The 18,699-nt window shown below is 37.8% G+C and overlaps 1 protein-coding gene across 1 annotated transcript; it reads right to left on the bottom strand.

Annotated features, from left to right (window-relative positions):
* Positions 1 to 980: 980 nt before the first annotated feature.
* On the bottom strand, positions 981 to 18,425 carry PGRMC2 (progesterone receptor membrane component 2). The gene is made up of 3 exons (XM_047798902.1): positions 17,957 to 18,425; positions 4,070 to 4,225; positions 981 to 2,209 (listed from the first exon to the last, which is right to left on the bottom strand). Exons 1-3 carry the CDS (start codon positions 18,372 to 18,374, stop codon positions 2,112 to 2,114), a joined length of 672 nt encoding a protein of 223 aa, XP_047654858.1. The 5' UTR covers positions 18,375 to 18,425; the 3' UTR covers positions 981 to 2,111.
* Between the last annotated feature and the right edge of the window lie 274 nt (positions 18,426 to 18,699).

The following is an 18,699-nucleotide window of genomic DNA, read 5'->3' as shown; positions in this document are numbered from 1 at the left end:
CAATACCTCAGCCCCCACCCCTTTACTCAGTGACTGGCTATCAAACTACCTGAGAATGAGAACACTCAACTGAAACTGAGGAATTGTCCATAGAACACTGTTTATTTCAAATTCCAAACACAAAATTACTCATTTTTCTTAACAGACTGCATAATTTTTACTGAATATTTAGTTTCTCTATTCACAAATGTAGATTTACTTAACTTTAGGCTCAACTGACATATATATATATTATATATCAGTTTACTTCAGAGGGCAACACATACTTTAACAAATCTGTTTAGAAAATATTTTACATAAAAACACACAAAGCATTTACCAACACTCTTCAGTTGCTGCAACCAGTCTTCAGCAAGGATTTGGCTGAAGTTCATTATTTTCTACAAAATGTTCCAAGATTGAATATAATAGAATGTAGTATCTTACATACTTTAGCTTATTATTGCAGTTAAAAGTTCCTCTTTCTTCGATGGCTTCTGTGTATCTTATACCCATCAAGCAAAATTCTTTTTTCTAACTGGTGACTTTTTTGGCATAGTTTGTCTCCAATTGAGAACTGAAATAGGCATGATGAAATCAAATGGACATATATAGGGCTTTTAGTAAGGGCTTTTTCAAACTAACAGAAGAATTTAATACCTATCAGTATAATATCCTCTATTGTTTTGTGTTCAATAACTACCACTGGAGTGCTAGTACTTCTAGTATAATCAGTTGGCATCAAAATATAAAGTAAAAATATGTACATTTTTATATATCAGTTCTTACCTGAATAACCTCAGATCTCTTGAGAATGTTCCACAAAGTGGAATTTCTTCCTAAAGTTACAGTGAATGTGGTACAATGTGTACAACTTGGTTAAACAGTGCCTGCTTTTCACGTCCAAGATTTTTCCTTATCTTGAATCAGGTGCACAATCTTGACCACCATATTATAATGCACTGGCTTATAGTTTGTATATAAAGTCCAACTCAAGCTTATTTTGGTTTACGGTACATGCTTTATTAAAATGGTATGGGTATTTACAGTATCTGCAGAGTCCCTTCCAAGGTACTCTCACACACTCTCTGACACACCCATACGACATCCACACTACAGCCCCATGCACCCACACCAGTGAGATGTGAGAGTCAGACTCCTTAAATTAGGCAGCTGTTGGGGGATAGAGTTGTTGATTTGTTTCTCAATTTTTTTTTTTGAAAAGAGAGAAGCATGGGAGAATCCATTTGGCCATTAACAATGCTAATTAAGTTTGTGTATATTAACATATACGGCAGTAACACTGAGTATTCCTTTTACATTCTATACACACAGAATGATATCAAGGTTTTGCAGTCAACAGAATATTCCAACTTCAGTCTCAATGCTGCTTGTAGTGACTTCTGAATTCACATAAGGGCTTTTCCCTAAAAATAATTCAAGTCTATGTAAGTGAAATAAGGCACAATTAATATTGATTTGATCTAGGGGAAGGAAAGGGATGAAAACTAGTTTCAAACGACTTACTTTTGGGAAATTAGCTTTGACTTAAATCCACTTCTTCTAATTTCCAAAGATTTCTTAGAAATAAAGTTTTTTTCTTTTCCCTGACAAAACCCCAAAAGAAAAGTTTGGGAATTCATATTTTAATGTTTCGTAGCCTTAACTACTCAAATTAATGTGCACCCTCACCTCTCCTCCCCAGGTCTCCTCTCTCCCTCACTGTTAAAAACACAGCACATGAAACAGGAATCACTTGTTGTTTTTTGAGGAAATTTGTACAGTTAGGTAGCAAATACATATCAGGTTGTCTTTGATTTAAGGGAAAAAAAAAGAAAGAAAAAAAAGGAAAAAGTAATATTGTGACTTTCTTGCTCTTTAAAAGATCCCTGTCTCCTTTTCAGGATGAAGAAGCCCCACCAGACATTACAAACAACTGCAACAAAAGAATTTGGCAGCATAAATAATGTCTAGTATTCAAATCTTCATAGTGAGACTCATTTAGCTTGTACAAACAATCTGTTGAATGTTTTTTGCAGCAGGTGAACCAAACCCAAAGACGCTGGACATTCTGTGAAAGGGAGTTAAGAATTGCAGTTCTGAAGGCCCCTGACTTTGGTTGTTTACAAAGTTCAATCCTGTTTATTGTGATCCTTGGTATCTTCTTCATCTGTATATTCTGACGGTTCTTCCCCTGGTTTTAGGAGTCTGCCTACATAATCATATTTTTCTGAAAGATACATCAAAAGAAAATCAGTAGTGATCAGATTTGTTTCACTATTCCATTATATAGCAGGGAAGGTGTTTGCTTCTTTTAGAGTCATATAGAACAAGCTAAGTTTTTCCTTTTGCTTACCTGGTCCAGTCTTTGTACTCAAGTAAGGCTTGAACAAAAGAAAACAGGATCAGAGAACTTATAAAGCTTGGGAATTGAGCTCTGCAGGAGATTGCTCCATACAACCAGTACCAACCCCCACCCCCTTCTTTTTAGAGCTGTACCTGTGGCATATGGAAGTTCCCAGGCCAGGGGATGAACTGGAGCTGCAGCTGCTGACCTACACCACAGCAATGTCAGATCTGAGCTGCGTTGGTGAACTACACTGCAGCTTGCGCCAACACCAGATCTTTAACCCACTGAGTGAAGCAACAGATTGAACTTGTGTCCCTCATAGATACTAGTAGGGTGCTCAACCCACTAAGCCACAAGAGAAACTCCCATACAACCAGTTCTTAATCAAGAACACTGCTTCAGAATCACTTGGAGATCTTTTTAAAAAATATGCATACCTAGGACCCATCTTGGAGTCACCCATGCCAGGCTCTTGGAATATGTCTGAGGACATGTACTTTGAAAATTGTTTAACTCCAACATGCACTGTGAGTCTCAGAATAATTCTTTATTTAAAATCTATAAACATATTGGATTTTGTACAGAACCCTAGTTTGGACTAGAGAAGACCACAAAAAGGAAATAGTGGCGTTCCTGTTGTGGCTCAGTGGGTTAAGGATCTGATGTCTCTGTGAGAATGCGGGTTCGATCCCTGGCCTTGCTCAGTGGGTTAAGGATCCGGCCTTGCCAAGCTGTGGCATAATGTGGCTTGGATGAAATCCAGTGTTAGAATGGTTATGGCCCCAGCTGCCGCTCTGACTGGACTCCCTAGCCCAGGAACTTACATAAGCCCCACGTGTAGCTGTTTTTAAAAAAAAAAAAAAAATGGTGATGGAAATGGTGAAGAAGTGGAGAGAAGAGTACATGATGTGGAAAAATCACATGGAGAGTAGATTTAACCTGGAAATATTCTTGGGAAGAAAATGTGACACATGCTAGTGGTCCCAAAGAAAACAAACCAAATGAGAAGATAAAAATTCATTTGTTAACTTATTATCCTGTGTACTCTGAGGTCTTTGTGTGTGGCCCCTAGTCATTATTTTTCTTTCTGCTGTTAAACTCTCTTCTTAGGTTTCTGTTACGTAGCTTGTTTTATTTGAGCAGGTGTTTGAGAACATCATTATGTCCAATGTGATAACATGTTTAGTCATTTCTTGGTCAAGGATTTGTACCCAGATTAAGTGAATTAACTGACAAACCAAGAGGATAAGATAGGAGAACTGCTTCATACAGCAGATCCAGTATATGTGCCAAAAAGCAAGAAGAACTATTCCAATGGATCCACAGGTCACATAAACCGCTGTCCAGAGTGCCACAAGAGTATAAAGGAGAATGACACCTTTTCTTTATGGTTTGAGGCTAAGATCAATAAAATCATTTTGGAACACACCAAAATTACGGTATCAGTATCAGTAATCAATTCAGTTTTAAATATAAGCTATGTTAAAAAAATTATACCTTAATGAACAAGCCTTCTAAGAGTAAAGATGTCGAAATTAATTTTATAGTTTATAACAAGTCAATTTTTAAATATGGATTTTATAAATAATAATAATCAATAATATTGATAGCTATGTTTATCATCAAATAATGACAGCAATGAAAATGGTATTCTTAGTCTCTTAAAGACTAATGAAATAGTGTACATTTTTTTTGGCCATAAATTTAATATTTGCAAAGAACCCAACAAAATGAAGGTACCTTTAAATTGCATTTCCCATTCTCGAACACTCTCCATTTGTACGGCATTCAAATCTGAGAGATCATCATATTCATCTTTAAGTGCATCTTTATCTAGGCAAAATGTCGCCAGTCCTCTGGAGGCATCCCTACCAGCAAATATTCCATATGGACCCGCTGGAGAAAAAAAGGAATTATTCAGATTACCTAACAACATTTTGGAGTGTCTCAAAGGGAAAAGTCAAATCAAAGAAGCCTCATGACTTGTATTTGTAAACAGCCTTAATTTCAAAACATTCACAGACACTAGATGGGATAATGAGAAGAAATTTCTTGGAAGCCTGCCTTTTGACCAAACACTTTTCATTGAAAAGAAAACTGTTGGAGTTCCCATTGTGGTTCAGTCATTACTACCCCCATAAGTATCCATAAGGATGCGGGTTCAATCCGTGGGCTTCTCAGTGGGTTAAGGATCCAGTGTTGCAATGAGCTGTGGTGTAGGTCACGGACATGGCTCGGATCTGGCGTTGCTGGGGCTATGCAGTAGGCCAGTAGCTGCAGATCCGATTTGACTCCTAGCCTGGGAACTTCCATATGCTGCAGGTGCAGTCCTACAAAGCAAAAAAAAAAAAAAAAGAAAAAAAAAATTGGTTACATATTACTTTAATGAAATAGTACATAGCTATCAATAAGCACAAAGAAAAAAACACCAGGAATACAAACCAAGCACTTAACAGTGGCAACATTTCTGTGGAATGGAGAGGAAAATTTTATTTCATGTAACTGGTTGTCTGGCTCTTTAAAAAATGACTTTATAATACACGAGTTCCCATCATGGTGCAGGGGAAATGAATCCACCTAGGAACCATGAGGTTGCGGGTTCGATCCCTGGCCCGGCTCAGTGGACTGAGGATCCAGCTTTGCTGTGAGTTATATATGGTGTAGGTTGCAGATGCAACTCCAATCTCGCGTTGCTGTGGCTGTGGCACAGGCTGGCAACTGTAGCTCCAATTCAACCCCTAGCCTGGGAACCTCCATATGTGGCAGGTATGGCCCTAAAAAGCAAAAAAAAAAAAAAAAAAGATTTTATAGTACAAACCTTTTAAGACTTAATTCTTCCTTTATTGTAGGCTGCAGAGCAGACCACATAGATTTCTCTGTTTAAAATGCTGTTTTAAGAATTACATGCTAACAGTTAAGGGTCCCACACTGCTGTAGCTATGGCATAGACTGACAGCTACAGCTCCAATCTGAGCCCCAGCCTGGGAACCTCCACATGCTGAGGGTGTGGCCCAAAAAAGATGACATTAAAAAAAAAAAAATTACATGCCAAAAAAAGACTTCAAAATACATAATTTTACAAGTAGTTCTTCCTTGAGTCTCAAAGTTATCCATACATGACAAAAGTAATTTATTAATTTAATTGTTTTGGCCACATGCACGGTATATTGAAATTTCCAGGCCATGGATCAAACCCATGCCACAGCAGCAACCCAAGCTGCTGAATGACAATGCAAGATCCTTAACTCACTGCACCACAACGGAACTCTGTCAAAAGTAATTTATAGAAAATATTTTTTTTTGTCTTTTTAGGGCTGCAACTGCGGCATATGAAGGTTCTTAGGCTAGGGGTTGAATCGGAAATGTAGCCGCTGGCCTATACCACAGCCATAGCAATGAGGAATCACAGCCGCTTTTGTGACCTACACTACAGCTCACAGCAACGCTGAGTGAGGCCAGGGATCAAACCTGCATCCTCATGCATACTAGTCAGATTTGTTTCCGCTGAGCCACAATGGGAACTCCTAGAGAAAATAATTTAAAAACTAAATTACTGGCTTAACTCTTATGAGCAACAGAGTGGCCAGTAAGAGACTGTATTCTCTAGTTAACAAAATAAAGTTTTCTAATGAGAAGTACACAAGTAAAAAAAAAAGGAAATTGATATTTAAATGAGCAAAATAATGATTATACCCATATTCATATTTGAAAACATTCAGGAAATTGTTATGTGTCAGAAAAGTATCTATAAAGAATAGAATTCAGAAATTTACTTAAAAATTTATAAACATTAATTTGAATTACGGAAAGTACTGCACCCTAAAGTTCCTTGGATGCAAAAAGCTCATTCTCTGAAAAGTTTATTGCATGGAACCAAAAGTGGCATTAGCAATAAATTTAAAAAGTAGCATTATTAGGTATTAATATATTAACATGAATATAAAGGTAATACTTCCAGTAAAGTACTTTTTATGCTGCTTTCCCATTATTTTTCATACACTACTTAATATTAGGTGACTATCACAATTATCACTTAATGGTCATATATTTTCCTACTGAATAGATATAGCTATAATTTGTTTAATCATTCTATTAATGTAAACTTAGGCTACCATTTATACTTTTAAATTTGTCTTCTATATAAGAAAATGGGACACTATTTACAACTGGCCAAACTTTGCCCTGTATCTCAAATAACATTCAAAAGGGTATGATTAAGCATTTAAGGAAAGAAATTCAATATTGTTTCTATTTAAAGAGCAAAATCTGAAGTTCTTTAAAGTTTTTATTTTAGAGAAACATTAACTTTTAACACTAAGTAAGAAACATTGTAAATCAACTACAATAGAAAAACTAGGAGTTCCCGTCATGGCGCAGAGGAAATGAATCCAACTAGGAACCATGAGATTTGCGGGTTTGATCCCTGCCCTTGCTCAGTGGGTTAAGGATATGGCGTTGCTGTGAGCTGTGGTGTAGATCGCAGACTTGGCGCAGATCTTCCTGGGAACCTCCAAATGCTGCAGGTGCAGCCCTCAAAATGACAAAAAAATTTAAAAAAAATTAAAAAAAATAAAAATAAAAAAATAAATAAAACTAAGCAAGATGAGTCCCCAGGGAAAAGAAAAGCAGCCCATCTTAAAGCAGGTGTGGTTTTATTTATTTATTTATTTATTTTTGGTATAACTCTCTGCTTTGTGGCAATGGCTGTTTTCAGGAGATGGAGGAAACACACACACACACACACACACACACACAGGACTTGAGTGATATTTTTTCTTGAGAAACAACAATGAAGAAAAATCCCATTATATGGTCTCAGTGCTGACTGTATGAGTGCTTACAAAACAGTGATGAGTCAAACACACAAAAGGAAAAATAAAACCGATCAGGGCTATAAAAACCTATAAATATAAAATGAGAATTTCAACTTTTTAAAGAATTTCCTAATAATCTCACTTTCTTCTCTCACTATATTGCAAAGTGAAATGGACCGTTTTTGCCCTGTCTACTTGGCAGATGAACAGAAGCAGAAGCATACAATGACTTGTCTAAAATCACTGAAAAAACTGGGAAGATTTCCACTTTTTAACTACCTCAAACAGAGCACATCTTGAGAAAACATCCAGAGACCTCACAAACTGAAAGATGGACTGACAACCCTGAAAACTGCAGCATTTCACTAATCACAAAATTTCAGGAGAATGGCTATTTCAGAATACCTGTTAAATGAAAATGGAAGAACATTAACAAAAAAACTATAGAAATCAACAGCTTCATTGTGTTATAAATATTTACCTCCCTTGCCTGCAAAAGTCAATCGACTTCAGGATACCTTCCGAGTATCAACTATAAAGCACATCCAAATGGTAAAGAGGAGAGAAGAAAAGATGATCATTATAAAAAAAGGAGTCAGAATACCCTCCAACTTTGAGTATTCTATTATATAGCAATGCATTCTCTAGTAAAATTCTCTGCCAACTTCCCTTAGGAAAACAAAACTTCATAAAACATGTTATTTTCTTGGTTTGGCTAACTTAGTAAGAGTGAACTTGAGTCAGCAGTCAATAGTCCAAGTCTAATTCTAGACAGATGATGTTTTGTTAACTCTTGAATAGAAAAGAATGATTCAGTGATTAACATATTTCCCCACCCTCTAACTATATTAAACTATTCTCTCCATGTGTTTCAAATTTCCCTCAGGAAGCATTTAGCTTCCGAAAAGGTCTTTTTGAAAACAATTTTCTTTACTTTTCCTGTAAGACCATAAAGAACCTAAATCAAGATTAAGAACTACAGTTGGACAAGGATGAGATGCTCAGACAAAGGGGGATTTGAGGTCCAATTAAAGTATATTTCTCTGCATCCCTAACACAATCAGAACCCTATCTGAGAAGTCAGTCAGTAATATCTCTTCTTTCCACAACTCCCCTTACATAACAGATTCAAATGTTACTGATTCCCATATTGATAACTACACTTGGGTATCCATACTACTACAGTAACAGAGAACTACCCAAGGAAAGCAAATTTTAAATGATATTAGGTCTTTAGGTGTGGTATAATTTAGTAAAAATAAAAATAAAGGCTAGCTTATACAAACTACTTTTACTGTTTTGACTATTAAGGCTTATTTAGACATTAACATTTCAGTAATAACTAAGAGAATTATACTCTTGCTTTATCAAAGACTAAAATATAATGCTAATGCAAAACTAGATTTATAATTTCAAGAAAATTCCTGCTACAAAAAATGAGCACAATTCAGTCAAAACAGAAATGAACTTACAAAAAAATATTTGAGGCCATCATTTTAAAGATAAATCTTACTTCCATGACATTGTTAAACATACTAAAAATGACATTTTAATAGTTAGAATTCAGATTTCGTTAATAGTTTTAAGAGCTAACACAACGTATGGTACAAATTTTTAAAGTTCAAAAATCAATAAATAAGAATCCCCTAATGACGTGATGGTTAAAGGATCTGGAATTGTCATTGCTATGGCTCAGGTCACTGCTGGGGTGCAGGTTCAATCTCTGGCCTGAGAATTCCCACATGCTGAAGTGCAGCCAGAAAAAAAAAATCTAGCTTTTAAAAAAATCTTTTTAGGGATGCACCTGCAATATATGGAAGTTCCAGGACTAAGGGCTGAACAGGAGCTGCTGGCTTACGACGCAACCACACCAGATCCAAGCTGCAGCTTGTGCAATGCCATATCCTTAACCTCCTGAGCAAGGCCACATCCTCATGGACACTATGTTGGGTGCTTAACCCATTGAACTATAACAGAAACTCCTAAAAAATAATTTAATGAGCAGAAAATTCCAGGAGGCAGTAAATACAACATCTAAAATATGTAACAGATAATTCTGTGACTATTAGGGTTATTATGTGTCTGTATTAGTGGTTATGAAGAGGAGAAAATTCCAGAATGAAGTTTTTCCCATGGTACAAAAACCACAGCCCTAAGACACAAACTTTTAATTAAGTTCATTATTAATTTTTTTTTGTAATTTGTTGTTTTTAATCAGCCCAGTTTTCTGGCATGTTTTGACAGTTATCTTCTGTGATTGTTAGAGCAAGTTTTTTTTTTTTTTTGGTCTTTTTAGGGTTGTGCCCACAGCGGAGCTATAGCTGCTGGCCTACACCACAGCCGCAGCAATGCCAGATCTGAGCCACACCTGAGATCTACACCACAGCTCACGGCAATGCTGGATCCTTAACCCACTGAGCAAGGCCAGGGATCGAACTGGCCACCCAATGGTTTCTAGTCGGATTCATTTCTGCTGCGCCACAACAGCAACTCCATAAAGCAAGTTAAAAAAAAACAACAACTAGTAATTCTTGGTATTGAGTAATTTATTCCAAATAAAATTATAATGGGCCCAGGAGACAATATGTACAAGTGACTAAATGAAATCCAACTAATACATATTTTTTTATACTTAGTTCTAGGAAGTCCTAGGAGTTAGAATGTAGCATGGTAAAACTGGAGTATACCTCTTTTTCTTTTTTTTTTGGCCATGCCCACAGCATGGGCCAGGGACTGAACCTGCACCACAGCAGCAACACAAGCCATAATACCAATGATGCCAGAACCCGCTGAGCCACAGAGGAACTCTGAGAATACCTCTTAAAGAAATCAACTTGCATTTGAGGCCCCACCCTACATTCAACATTGAGCAAATTTTACATGCCTAAAATTGGAGGTCAAACTAGATAATCTCTTGACTACCATAATTCTAAGAGGAACTGAAAACTCAACCTTGCTTCTAAAATTTAAATTGGGAAGGATGCTCTCAGTAATACTGTGGGTTGAGCTGATGGCCTGGCTGGCCCCAGGGCTCACAGCTGGGGTAGGAGGAGGGGATTTGAAAAATTAAAACTCCAGGCCTGTTCCATTCGTGGAGTGGGGCCTGAGTTTACAAGGCACACAGAGAAAGAGAATTCTAAGGTGAAAAAATTGCATGGATTTAAATATCTGTTGGAGGAGTCCCCACCGTGGTGTAGTGGGTTAAAGGATCCAGTGTTGCTGCAGCTGAGATTCGAATTCAATCCTGGTCAGGAACTTCCATGTGCTGTGGGTACAGCCATAAAAATAAAAAATAAAAAAAATTAAAAAAATCTGTTGGAACTTAGCAAACAGTAATGGTAATACAGCAAAGGCTGGGAAAAATAAATTATTCTATAAATGGTATTGGGATAATTGAACAGCCCTTTGTAAAAAAAACCAAAAGTTGGATCCTTATTTGGCCTTAAAACGAAATAAATTCCCAAAGTAACCAAAACCATAAAAGTATCGAGACCACAGATTTTTACAAATAATCTTTAAGTGCAAAAAGGCTTTAAGTATGATATAAAACTTAGCAGCTATAAAATAGTCATGACTGAAAAACGGTGGCAAAAAATATATTAACATAATTTGTAGGAAAGGAAACCTAAGCGACTCAAAAATTTGAAGATGTCCAACCTCACCAAGAAAAAGAGAAGTGTAAATTGAACTAATATTGAAATACTATTTTAACTTCTCAGATCGACAAAGACCAACAAATTTAATATCACATTTCTGGCAAGAGGGTAAGAAATAGGCATTTTCATGTGAATACAAATTGGTCTTCTCTGGAGGGCAATTTGAGAAATGAGTATCCAAATAAAAAATGTCGATACCCTAAGACTCAGTAATTTTACTTCTAGGAATTTATTTTAAAGATAATTATGATTTTACTCACATGCTTAAAATGTTATGTACAAGCATATTTAGAGCAGTATCATATAATATGAAGAGTGGAAAACAACCTAAATGTTTGTTAAAATTGACTGGTATGATATAGTCATACAATCGAAAAGAATGAAATGGCTCACTTTATATTGATATGATAGGCTCTCAGTATATTAAAATATTATAGATTTGAAGAGTATGCTACAATTAGTGCATGGAGTGGGGATGGGGAGTTCATATCCACATGTTTGCACTTGCAGAGATTTGCTCTGCAACAATATTCCATACTGAGACTGGTTCCTCACTTCCAGGGAGGGAACATGGTGGCTTCTTATAGGAAGGAGAATATTTTTCACTATATAGCCTTTACAATTTTTCTATTCTGGCCATGTATTACCAAATAAAACTTTTTTTTTTTCCTTTTTAAACTTCTGTGAGGCTGTATTTTGGGACATACCCCATACTTCCACAATCCAGGGCTCATGGCACATCACAGAAAATATTCAAGAAACAAAAAGACAGCAATTGCTGAAGATGAGTTTAACTGTATGAAGAAACAAACCACCATGGAGAAGTGAGCACACAGAACAAATATGAGAAATGACATCCTAAGAATAAGGTAACAGAAGCAGGTTAAAGAGATACAGTATGTTTTCTTAAAATCATTAAGAAATTAAGAGATGGATCATAAAGATTAAGAGACATGAAGGATGGAATGGAAAGCTAATGTGTATCTACTAAGATTCAGAAGAAAAAATGAGAATGGGGGAGGCAATAACTGAAGAGATAATGGGTTCAAATTTTCTAAAATAAATGAACATTTTCAGATTTTAGTCTGGCACAAATCAAAAGAACATTATTAAATAAAAATTTAAAAATGAAAAAAAAGGTAAAAACAATCTTATATCTAGATATACCTAACTAAAATGAAAATCTTATATCTAGATATACCTAACTAAAATGAAAATCAAGTTCCCAACGTCGTTCAGTGGATCCTGTGTTGCTGTGGCTATGGCGCAGGCCAGCAGCTATAGCTCCGATTCAACCCCTAGCCTGGGAACTTTCATAGCCAGGGGTGTAGTCTTAAAAAGCAATAAATAAATAAATAAATGAGGGAAAAAAAGGAATCCTGAACAAAGAAATGAGACAGATGTAAGAAATGACAGTGAATAAAGAAAATGGTAACTATGTTGGTAAACTTAAATACTGTTACAAAAAAGTTACAAGTCTAATAAACAGAAAATGGGATGGGGGAAGGATTAAAGTTTTTTAACCAGGGCCATAATTTATGGCTGTGTACTACACAACTCCAGTGGACATCGTCCCCATTTGTATACATGGTAGTTTTTTATTAATGAAATCACCAATAGAAACAGAATACAGCCAAATCAGTCTGAAAAGAACTGGCAGGACCAATCTGAGAAGGAAAAAAAGGTGGGAGAAAAGGCAAAGAATAGTATAGCAAAACTACTAAATAAGACGGTAGAAATAAAGCTAACACTCATAGTGACAAAACATATGAACTGATTGAGTTGTTAAAAAACAATACTGATATTAAATTTAATGGAAAAAACCCAAGTATATGTTATTTATAAGAAAAAAAAAAATAGATTGGTTGAAAGTAAAAGGATGGATAGAGTCCCCTGGTGGCTCAGCAGGTTAAGGATCCAGTGACAAGTCCCTTTCACATCATATTTAATTACAGAGTATAATCATTTATTGAATACTTGCTGATCATCATTCTCAACAGATGATTTTCCTCATAAATTCTATGAGGGTAGGGAAGCAAATGTTTTGAAGACATCGAGAACTCTCATTTCTCAAAACATCTTATCTAGGCAACAATACAATGAAATTCAAGCAATTCCTTCTTTTTTTTTGACTTTTTAAGGCTGCACCCGTGGCATAAGGAGGTTCCCAGGCTAGGGGTCGAATTGGAGCTGTAGCTGCAAGCCTATGCCATAGCCACAGCAAGGCGGGATCTGAGCTGTTTCTGTGACCTACACCACAGCTCATGGCAGGGGATGATCCTTAATCTACTGAGTGAGATCAGGGATCCAACCCTTGTGCTCATGGATACTAGTCGGGTTCATTAACTGCTGAGCCACGACGGGAACTCTGCAATTCCTTCTTAAAACAGGATTTCATCTCCACTTTTAAATTCCAAGAAGAAATTGCCTGAGATGAAAACAGGAGATGAAATCCTGTTTTAAAGATCCTGAGACAGGATGCAGGCTCTAAGAGCACAGCAGTTATTTATTGATGTCTGTCACAGGTACATAGGGAAGGAGTGGTCTAGGTCACCTTATTGAACTATTAAAACAACCAGAATGGCCAACTTCAGATGTTACTAAATCTACTCTTTTCCTCCAACTTCAGTACCATCTTCTGATCTCATATATTAAGCCTTCCTTTTATACTTTGTGGTAGTATTTAATACAAATATAATTCCCTCAGATTAAAAACAATGGAATGATGTTGAACTCAGAGGAGCCAACCAAGTAGGTATCTAGAAATAACTAATAAATTTGAACAGAGTATCAAAATTCATCATACAATTTAGCTGATCCCTTTGTCTTGACTGGCAGGGAATGAATGTGTATGGCATTAGCCCTACAGACCCAGCTAGCTTCAAAGCAAGAAGCTAGGATGAGAGCTAGGTAGTGTCAATAGGACATTCATGAAAGAATAGGTTTGTTTATATGTTGCAACTCTTGCTTCAGCTGTAATTCTGCAAACTATAAATAAAAGTTAACATATTAAACATAAAGTTAAAACAGGAGGAAACGCAAGAAAGGTATATATGCTCATTTCCTCCGTCTCCTAAATATTAGTTATCTCAAGCAGTACTTTTTCTTTCCAGTGGAATTTAAATAGTACGTTGGAGAAAACAGCTTTGGTATATGTCAAAGAATACTGTACATGGAATAAAGGGGAAGCTATATAACTAAATATCAGAAATGAAGATAACCATTAGAAAGGTCAATTGTATAGAGTAATTTCTTGCAATTCTAAATAATTAAAAAAACCCACTGTTTTGGTGGAGTTCCATTGCAGTAATACTACCTACAAATTTTATTTATTAAGAAAAAAATTTTTTGGCTGCACCATTGCATATGGAAATTCCTGGGCCAGGGACTGAACCCAAGTCAAAGCTGTGACCTACACCACAGCTTTGGCAGCACAAGATCCTTAACCCACAGTGCACCACAGTGGGAACTCCTACCTCAGGTTTTTAAAAAATTATACTATCTGTTGGAGTCTTCTTCATCTATTATGAAACTAGAAAGTGAAATTATGTTGTGATACAGTGAAAGACACAGCTTGTGAAGCCAGTTGGACTGAGTTTGAGTTCTAGTTTTGCCATAGAACTTTGATTTGGGGCAAAACGTCTCTGAGTTTGTTTCCACATTTGTAAAATGGGAACAATATTTATCTGCTACGGCTGTTTGAAAATTGAGATAATAAGCTCAAAGTGGAGTTTCTTCCTCCTTCTACTCTGTCCTCATTCTAGAATTAACACTATTGAACAGAACTCTACTGGAAGATGAAAATACTCTATCAAGAGTGCTGTCTAGTATGGTAGCCATGTGACTACTAAGCACTTGAAATGTGGCTAATATGACTGAGAAACTCAAATTCCAATTATATGTAATTTTAATTAATTTAAATTTAAAAAGCCACATGTGGCTTGTGGCTACCCTATCTAATAATATATATTATTATTATTATTTTTTTTAATAGGGCCACACCTGCAGCATATGGAAGGTCCTAGGCTAGGGGTAGAATTGGAGCTGCAGGCCTTTACCCCAGCCACAGCAATGTGGGATCTGAGCAGCATCTGCAACCTACATGGCAGCTTGAAGCAATGCCGGATCCTTAATCCACTAGCAAGATCAGGGATGAGACCCACATCCTCATGGATACTAGGTGGATTCTTAACCCACTGAGCCACAACAGGAACTCCAACCATATCTACTATATTAAGCAGCACAATAAAGCATTGAAAGTATTTTTCTTTGAGGCTTTAAATCCTTATGGGAACCAGGAGAAGGTATAAAAAAATAAAGCAGGGAGATTCTCTGTAAATTTATTCCAGAATGCAGTTTACCTGAAATAGAGTAGATAGACTTTGTGGTCATATATATCTGTGTTTGAATGCCATGTCTGTGTGACCCAAACCAATTTACCCCAAATTGCTAACACTTGGGCTCTCCATCTGAAAGATAGAAATATTCACTAAACTTATTGAGTAACTAAAAGCATTGTGGAGATGACAAATTAATGGATTTGAGGTAGTAGCTGCTTAACAAATCTGGTTTTCTTTCCCCTCCCACATTCATTGTTTCCAACATGATCACTTTCCTCAAACTCTGGGCAAGTGCCTGAACTGTGCTAAATTTAATATCGATGAATGTAGTCAATGCCAACTGTTTGCCAATATATGTTTACTCCATTAAATGAAACTGCCAATATTTAATTTTTTAAGAACCCAAACTTTAAAAATTATGACTAAAAAGAAAAATACTTTCAACAGAGAAAAAGCCTCACAAAACAAACTTTCAACTCTATTATTGAGAAACGGGAGTAGATATTGGCTAGGCATAGAAACTAGGTTTTCTGGCTGCCTTAATTCATTCAAGCTACTAAAAGTCTCAGATAAGGATTACTGCTTCTGAATTATCCTGCTACAAAATTTCTTAGTTGATTTGAAGGTGAAAATAAAAAAATTAAAACCAAAACTGAACTTACGTCTGTTTTCATAACCAGAAATATACCTTGAAGACTTTTGGCAAGTGTTATATCTTCTATTAATGTGAGATATCAACATATTCCAAGCCCAATAAGATGTTCTGGCTACCTTTAAGATTCCTTTCAATAATGAAATATTCCAAATATCTCTATTAGGTTGTTAATCAAATACTTATAATGAAATAATTGATTATCACTCAGCCTCTTCATCAGGACTGGAAATCGGTGGAAGTTAGCCTAAAACTGACTTCTCTTGTATCTGAGGAACTCCGTCACTAGCTCAAGCCACACAAAGGCTATCTACATAATAACTACTACTCTTATCTTAATTGTAAAATGTCTGTTGCAGAACTTTTGCCACTGGATACTGCCAAACTGTGTCTATGACTGTTTCTCTTAACTTTTTTTTTTTTTTCAGATAGTGGCAAGGCATAATGTGTGAAGACTAGTATGCTTCTTTGCACTAATATTTTGGTTGCTTCATTGTCATTTTAGATAGGGACTATAGAGGCAGACATTTTTGGTTGGGTAAACGCTATATTAAAAATCTAAACCTGTACACAATTTCTAACCACAGAACACACATACTGTGCGAATCCTTGACTTAAAAAATATATCAAATAAAATATTTAATTTGGTCTGTCCGTTTAAATAATGTACTTTGGCCGTATTGTATTATCCCACAAGCTCTTTTAAGTAAACACACAAAAAAATTAACTATTTCAGCTGATATGAGTTGGAAGACTTCTGGTTTTCATTTTACTTAACCAGAAGCAAGTAGTTTATCTATGACTTGCATTGAACATAGATATGCACACAAAATACAAGCAACTAAGAATCTCCACTTTCTTATTTCTATTCCAAATAACAAACAACACACCAAAGCACTTCTAAAGTATCTTCCTGCCACTAAGCACAGAAATCAGAAGTATATACTAATTTGCAATTGTCAATAAATCACACATACTAACAGATTAAGAGGAAATCAACTTGTTTTTAGACTTACCCTGGCTTGGATGTATTCTTTTGAATAACAGGTCACTTTAAGTCTCTAATTTTATTATTTTTATTGTAGCCACTTTTTAAAAATTTAGAATAACTACAAAACCAGCATGTACAATGTTGCTCAATTTTATGGTATGCCAACAGGTTCCATGAGTCTGAAGTTTATTGGTGTTATCTGGAAATGTATGTTATAACTACATTGCAAAAGAAGGGTTTCTAAACCAGCAACCTAAATATACACAGCTCTCTAAACGCAAAGTTCCAAAAACCTTTGGCTTGCAAAACTGGTGCGGGGTGGGGGTGGGGGTGGGGTATGAATTTATAGCTCTTTTTCTTTCCTCAGTGAAAATACAATAAGTCATAATCAACGTGTATTTGAATACCTGCCTTCCTACTACCAAAAAAAAAAAAAAGAAAGAAAGAAAAAGAGAAAGAAACCGGACAGGCATGCCTGCTGGGTATATGAGCTCCACCCCCAAAACTCAGGGCGAATACCCTTGCCAGTATTTACTAGGATCTGCATTCTGGTATGCTTCATCTCACATTCATTGTTAATCTTGGAAAGCGTCTCCATACTAAAACTATTTTTTTTTTAAGGTCGAAGTGTTGCTTATGTACCCGGACTTCATAGAGGGTTGGGACTTGGAGCTACGTGTACCTAAACGTGGCCCTATGAGGACTAGTAGAGGGAAAAGGGACATCAGTGGCAAAAAAAAAAGTAAAGAAAGGAAAGCTGTGAATTACAGGGCCAAAAACTTTAGGTCCCTACTTTAGAAATTTTCCTTCTCTCCTGCCCACTACCATCCCAGGAGCTACAGTCTGAGGGCCAAGGTGACTGACGACAACTAAAAGGATTTTTTAAAACTCAGCACAAGAAAAAGCTGCGAGAAGAGTTGGGAAGAGAGAAAGATGAGAACTGAGAGCTGGTTCCTGGGACAACACTGGGACCCCGACTTCGGGGGAGAAACGCTGGAGGTGCCCGCGGCTGGGTTGGGTTTGGGACGGGCTGTCTCAGGTGCGGCAGACAAGGCGCGGGGGTCCAGATGTCGAGAAGGCTGCCAAACTAACCCGGTGCCCACGAGCCCTCCCATCAGAGGGGGGTCGCGCTTGAGCTGCAGGGGGTCCTCACCCTCCCCTTCCAACTCCTCACCCGGGCCGTAGAACTTGCTGCCTTTGGTCACGTCGAAGACTTTCCCATTGACCGCGAGTAGGATGCGCGGCGTGCGGGACCCGTCATACTGGCGCAGCTGCTCCAAGCTGAAGTCCCGCTTCTTCATACGAGGCAGAGAAGCGGCTGGGCTCTCCTCGCCTGCCCCGGCTCCGGCGCCCAGACCCCGCCGCCCCCAGCGCACCCACAGCCGGTAGGCCCCCAGCAGCACTAGCGCCACCAGCGCCACGTTCAGCAGCATCTCCCCGCCCCCCGTCAGAAGCGCCAACGCCGCTGTCGCCCAACCGCCCCCTTCTGCTGCCTCTCCCGCGCCGCCTGGGCTCTCGCTGCTGCCGTCGCTGCTGCTCTCACTGCCACTCCCTAGGGTGCCTAGCTTCACGTCCCCATCACCCGCCGCCATCACTGCCCGCCAGCGCCTTCCTCCTCCTCCCCGCCCCCTGCCCGCCCCAACCTCACGGGGGCCCCGCCCATATGGGGGCCTCTCAGCCAATAACGTGAGGGTAGGGGGCGGGGCCAGATGGGCTCCCGATTGGGTGTTGACGGGGTAACGTTGTCTAGGATCCCTCCCTCCACCTCTCTTCTTTTGCAGGCCACGCTCGCGTGCGGCGCCCCGCCTACCTCGCCCCACACTTCCCTGCTCTTGCCCGTCATCTCTCCTAGTTGAAGTAGAAGGGGCGGTGCTGAAAAGATGCTGCGCGGGACGCGCGCGCGCATAGGCGGGGCAA

This window comes from Phacochoerus africanus, chromosome 10 (assembly GCF_016906955.1).
Source record: "Phacochoerus africanus isolate WHEZ1 chromosome 10, ROS_Pafr_v1, whole genome shotgun sequence".
NCBI lineage: Eukaryota > Metazoa > Chordata > Mammalia > Artiodactyla > Suidae > Phacochoerus > Phacochoerus africanus.
This window is presented reverse-complemented; position numbering and strand designations above follow the sequence as displayed.

Bases quoted from the DNA above. Each gene is read 5' to 3' on its own strand.
- PGRMC2 (XM_047798902.1), bottom strand. From the start codon at position 18,374: ATGGCGGCGGGTGATGGGGACGTGAAGCTAGGCACCCTAGGGAGTGGC. The intron at 4,226-17,956 runs GTGAGGAGTTGG...TTTTTTCTCCAG, and splicing joins CAGCAAGTTCTACGGCCCGG to CGGGTCCATATGGAATATTT. The intron at 2,210-4,069 runs GTACCTTCATTT...TGTATCTTTCAG, and splicing joins ATGGGAAATGCAATTTAAAG to AAAAATATGATTATGTAGGC.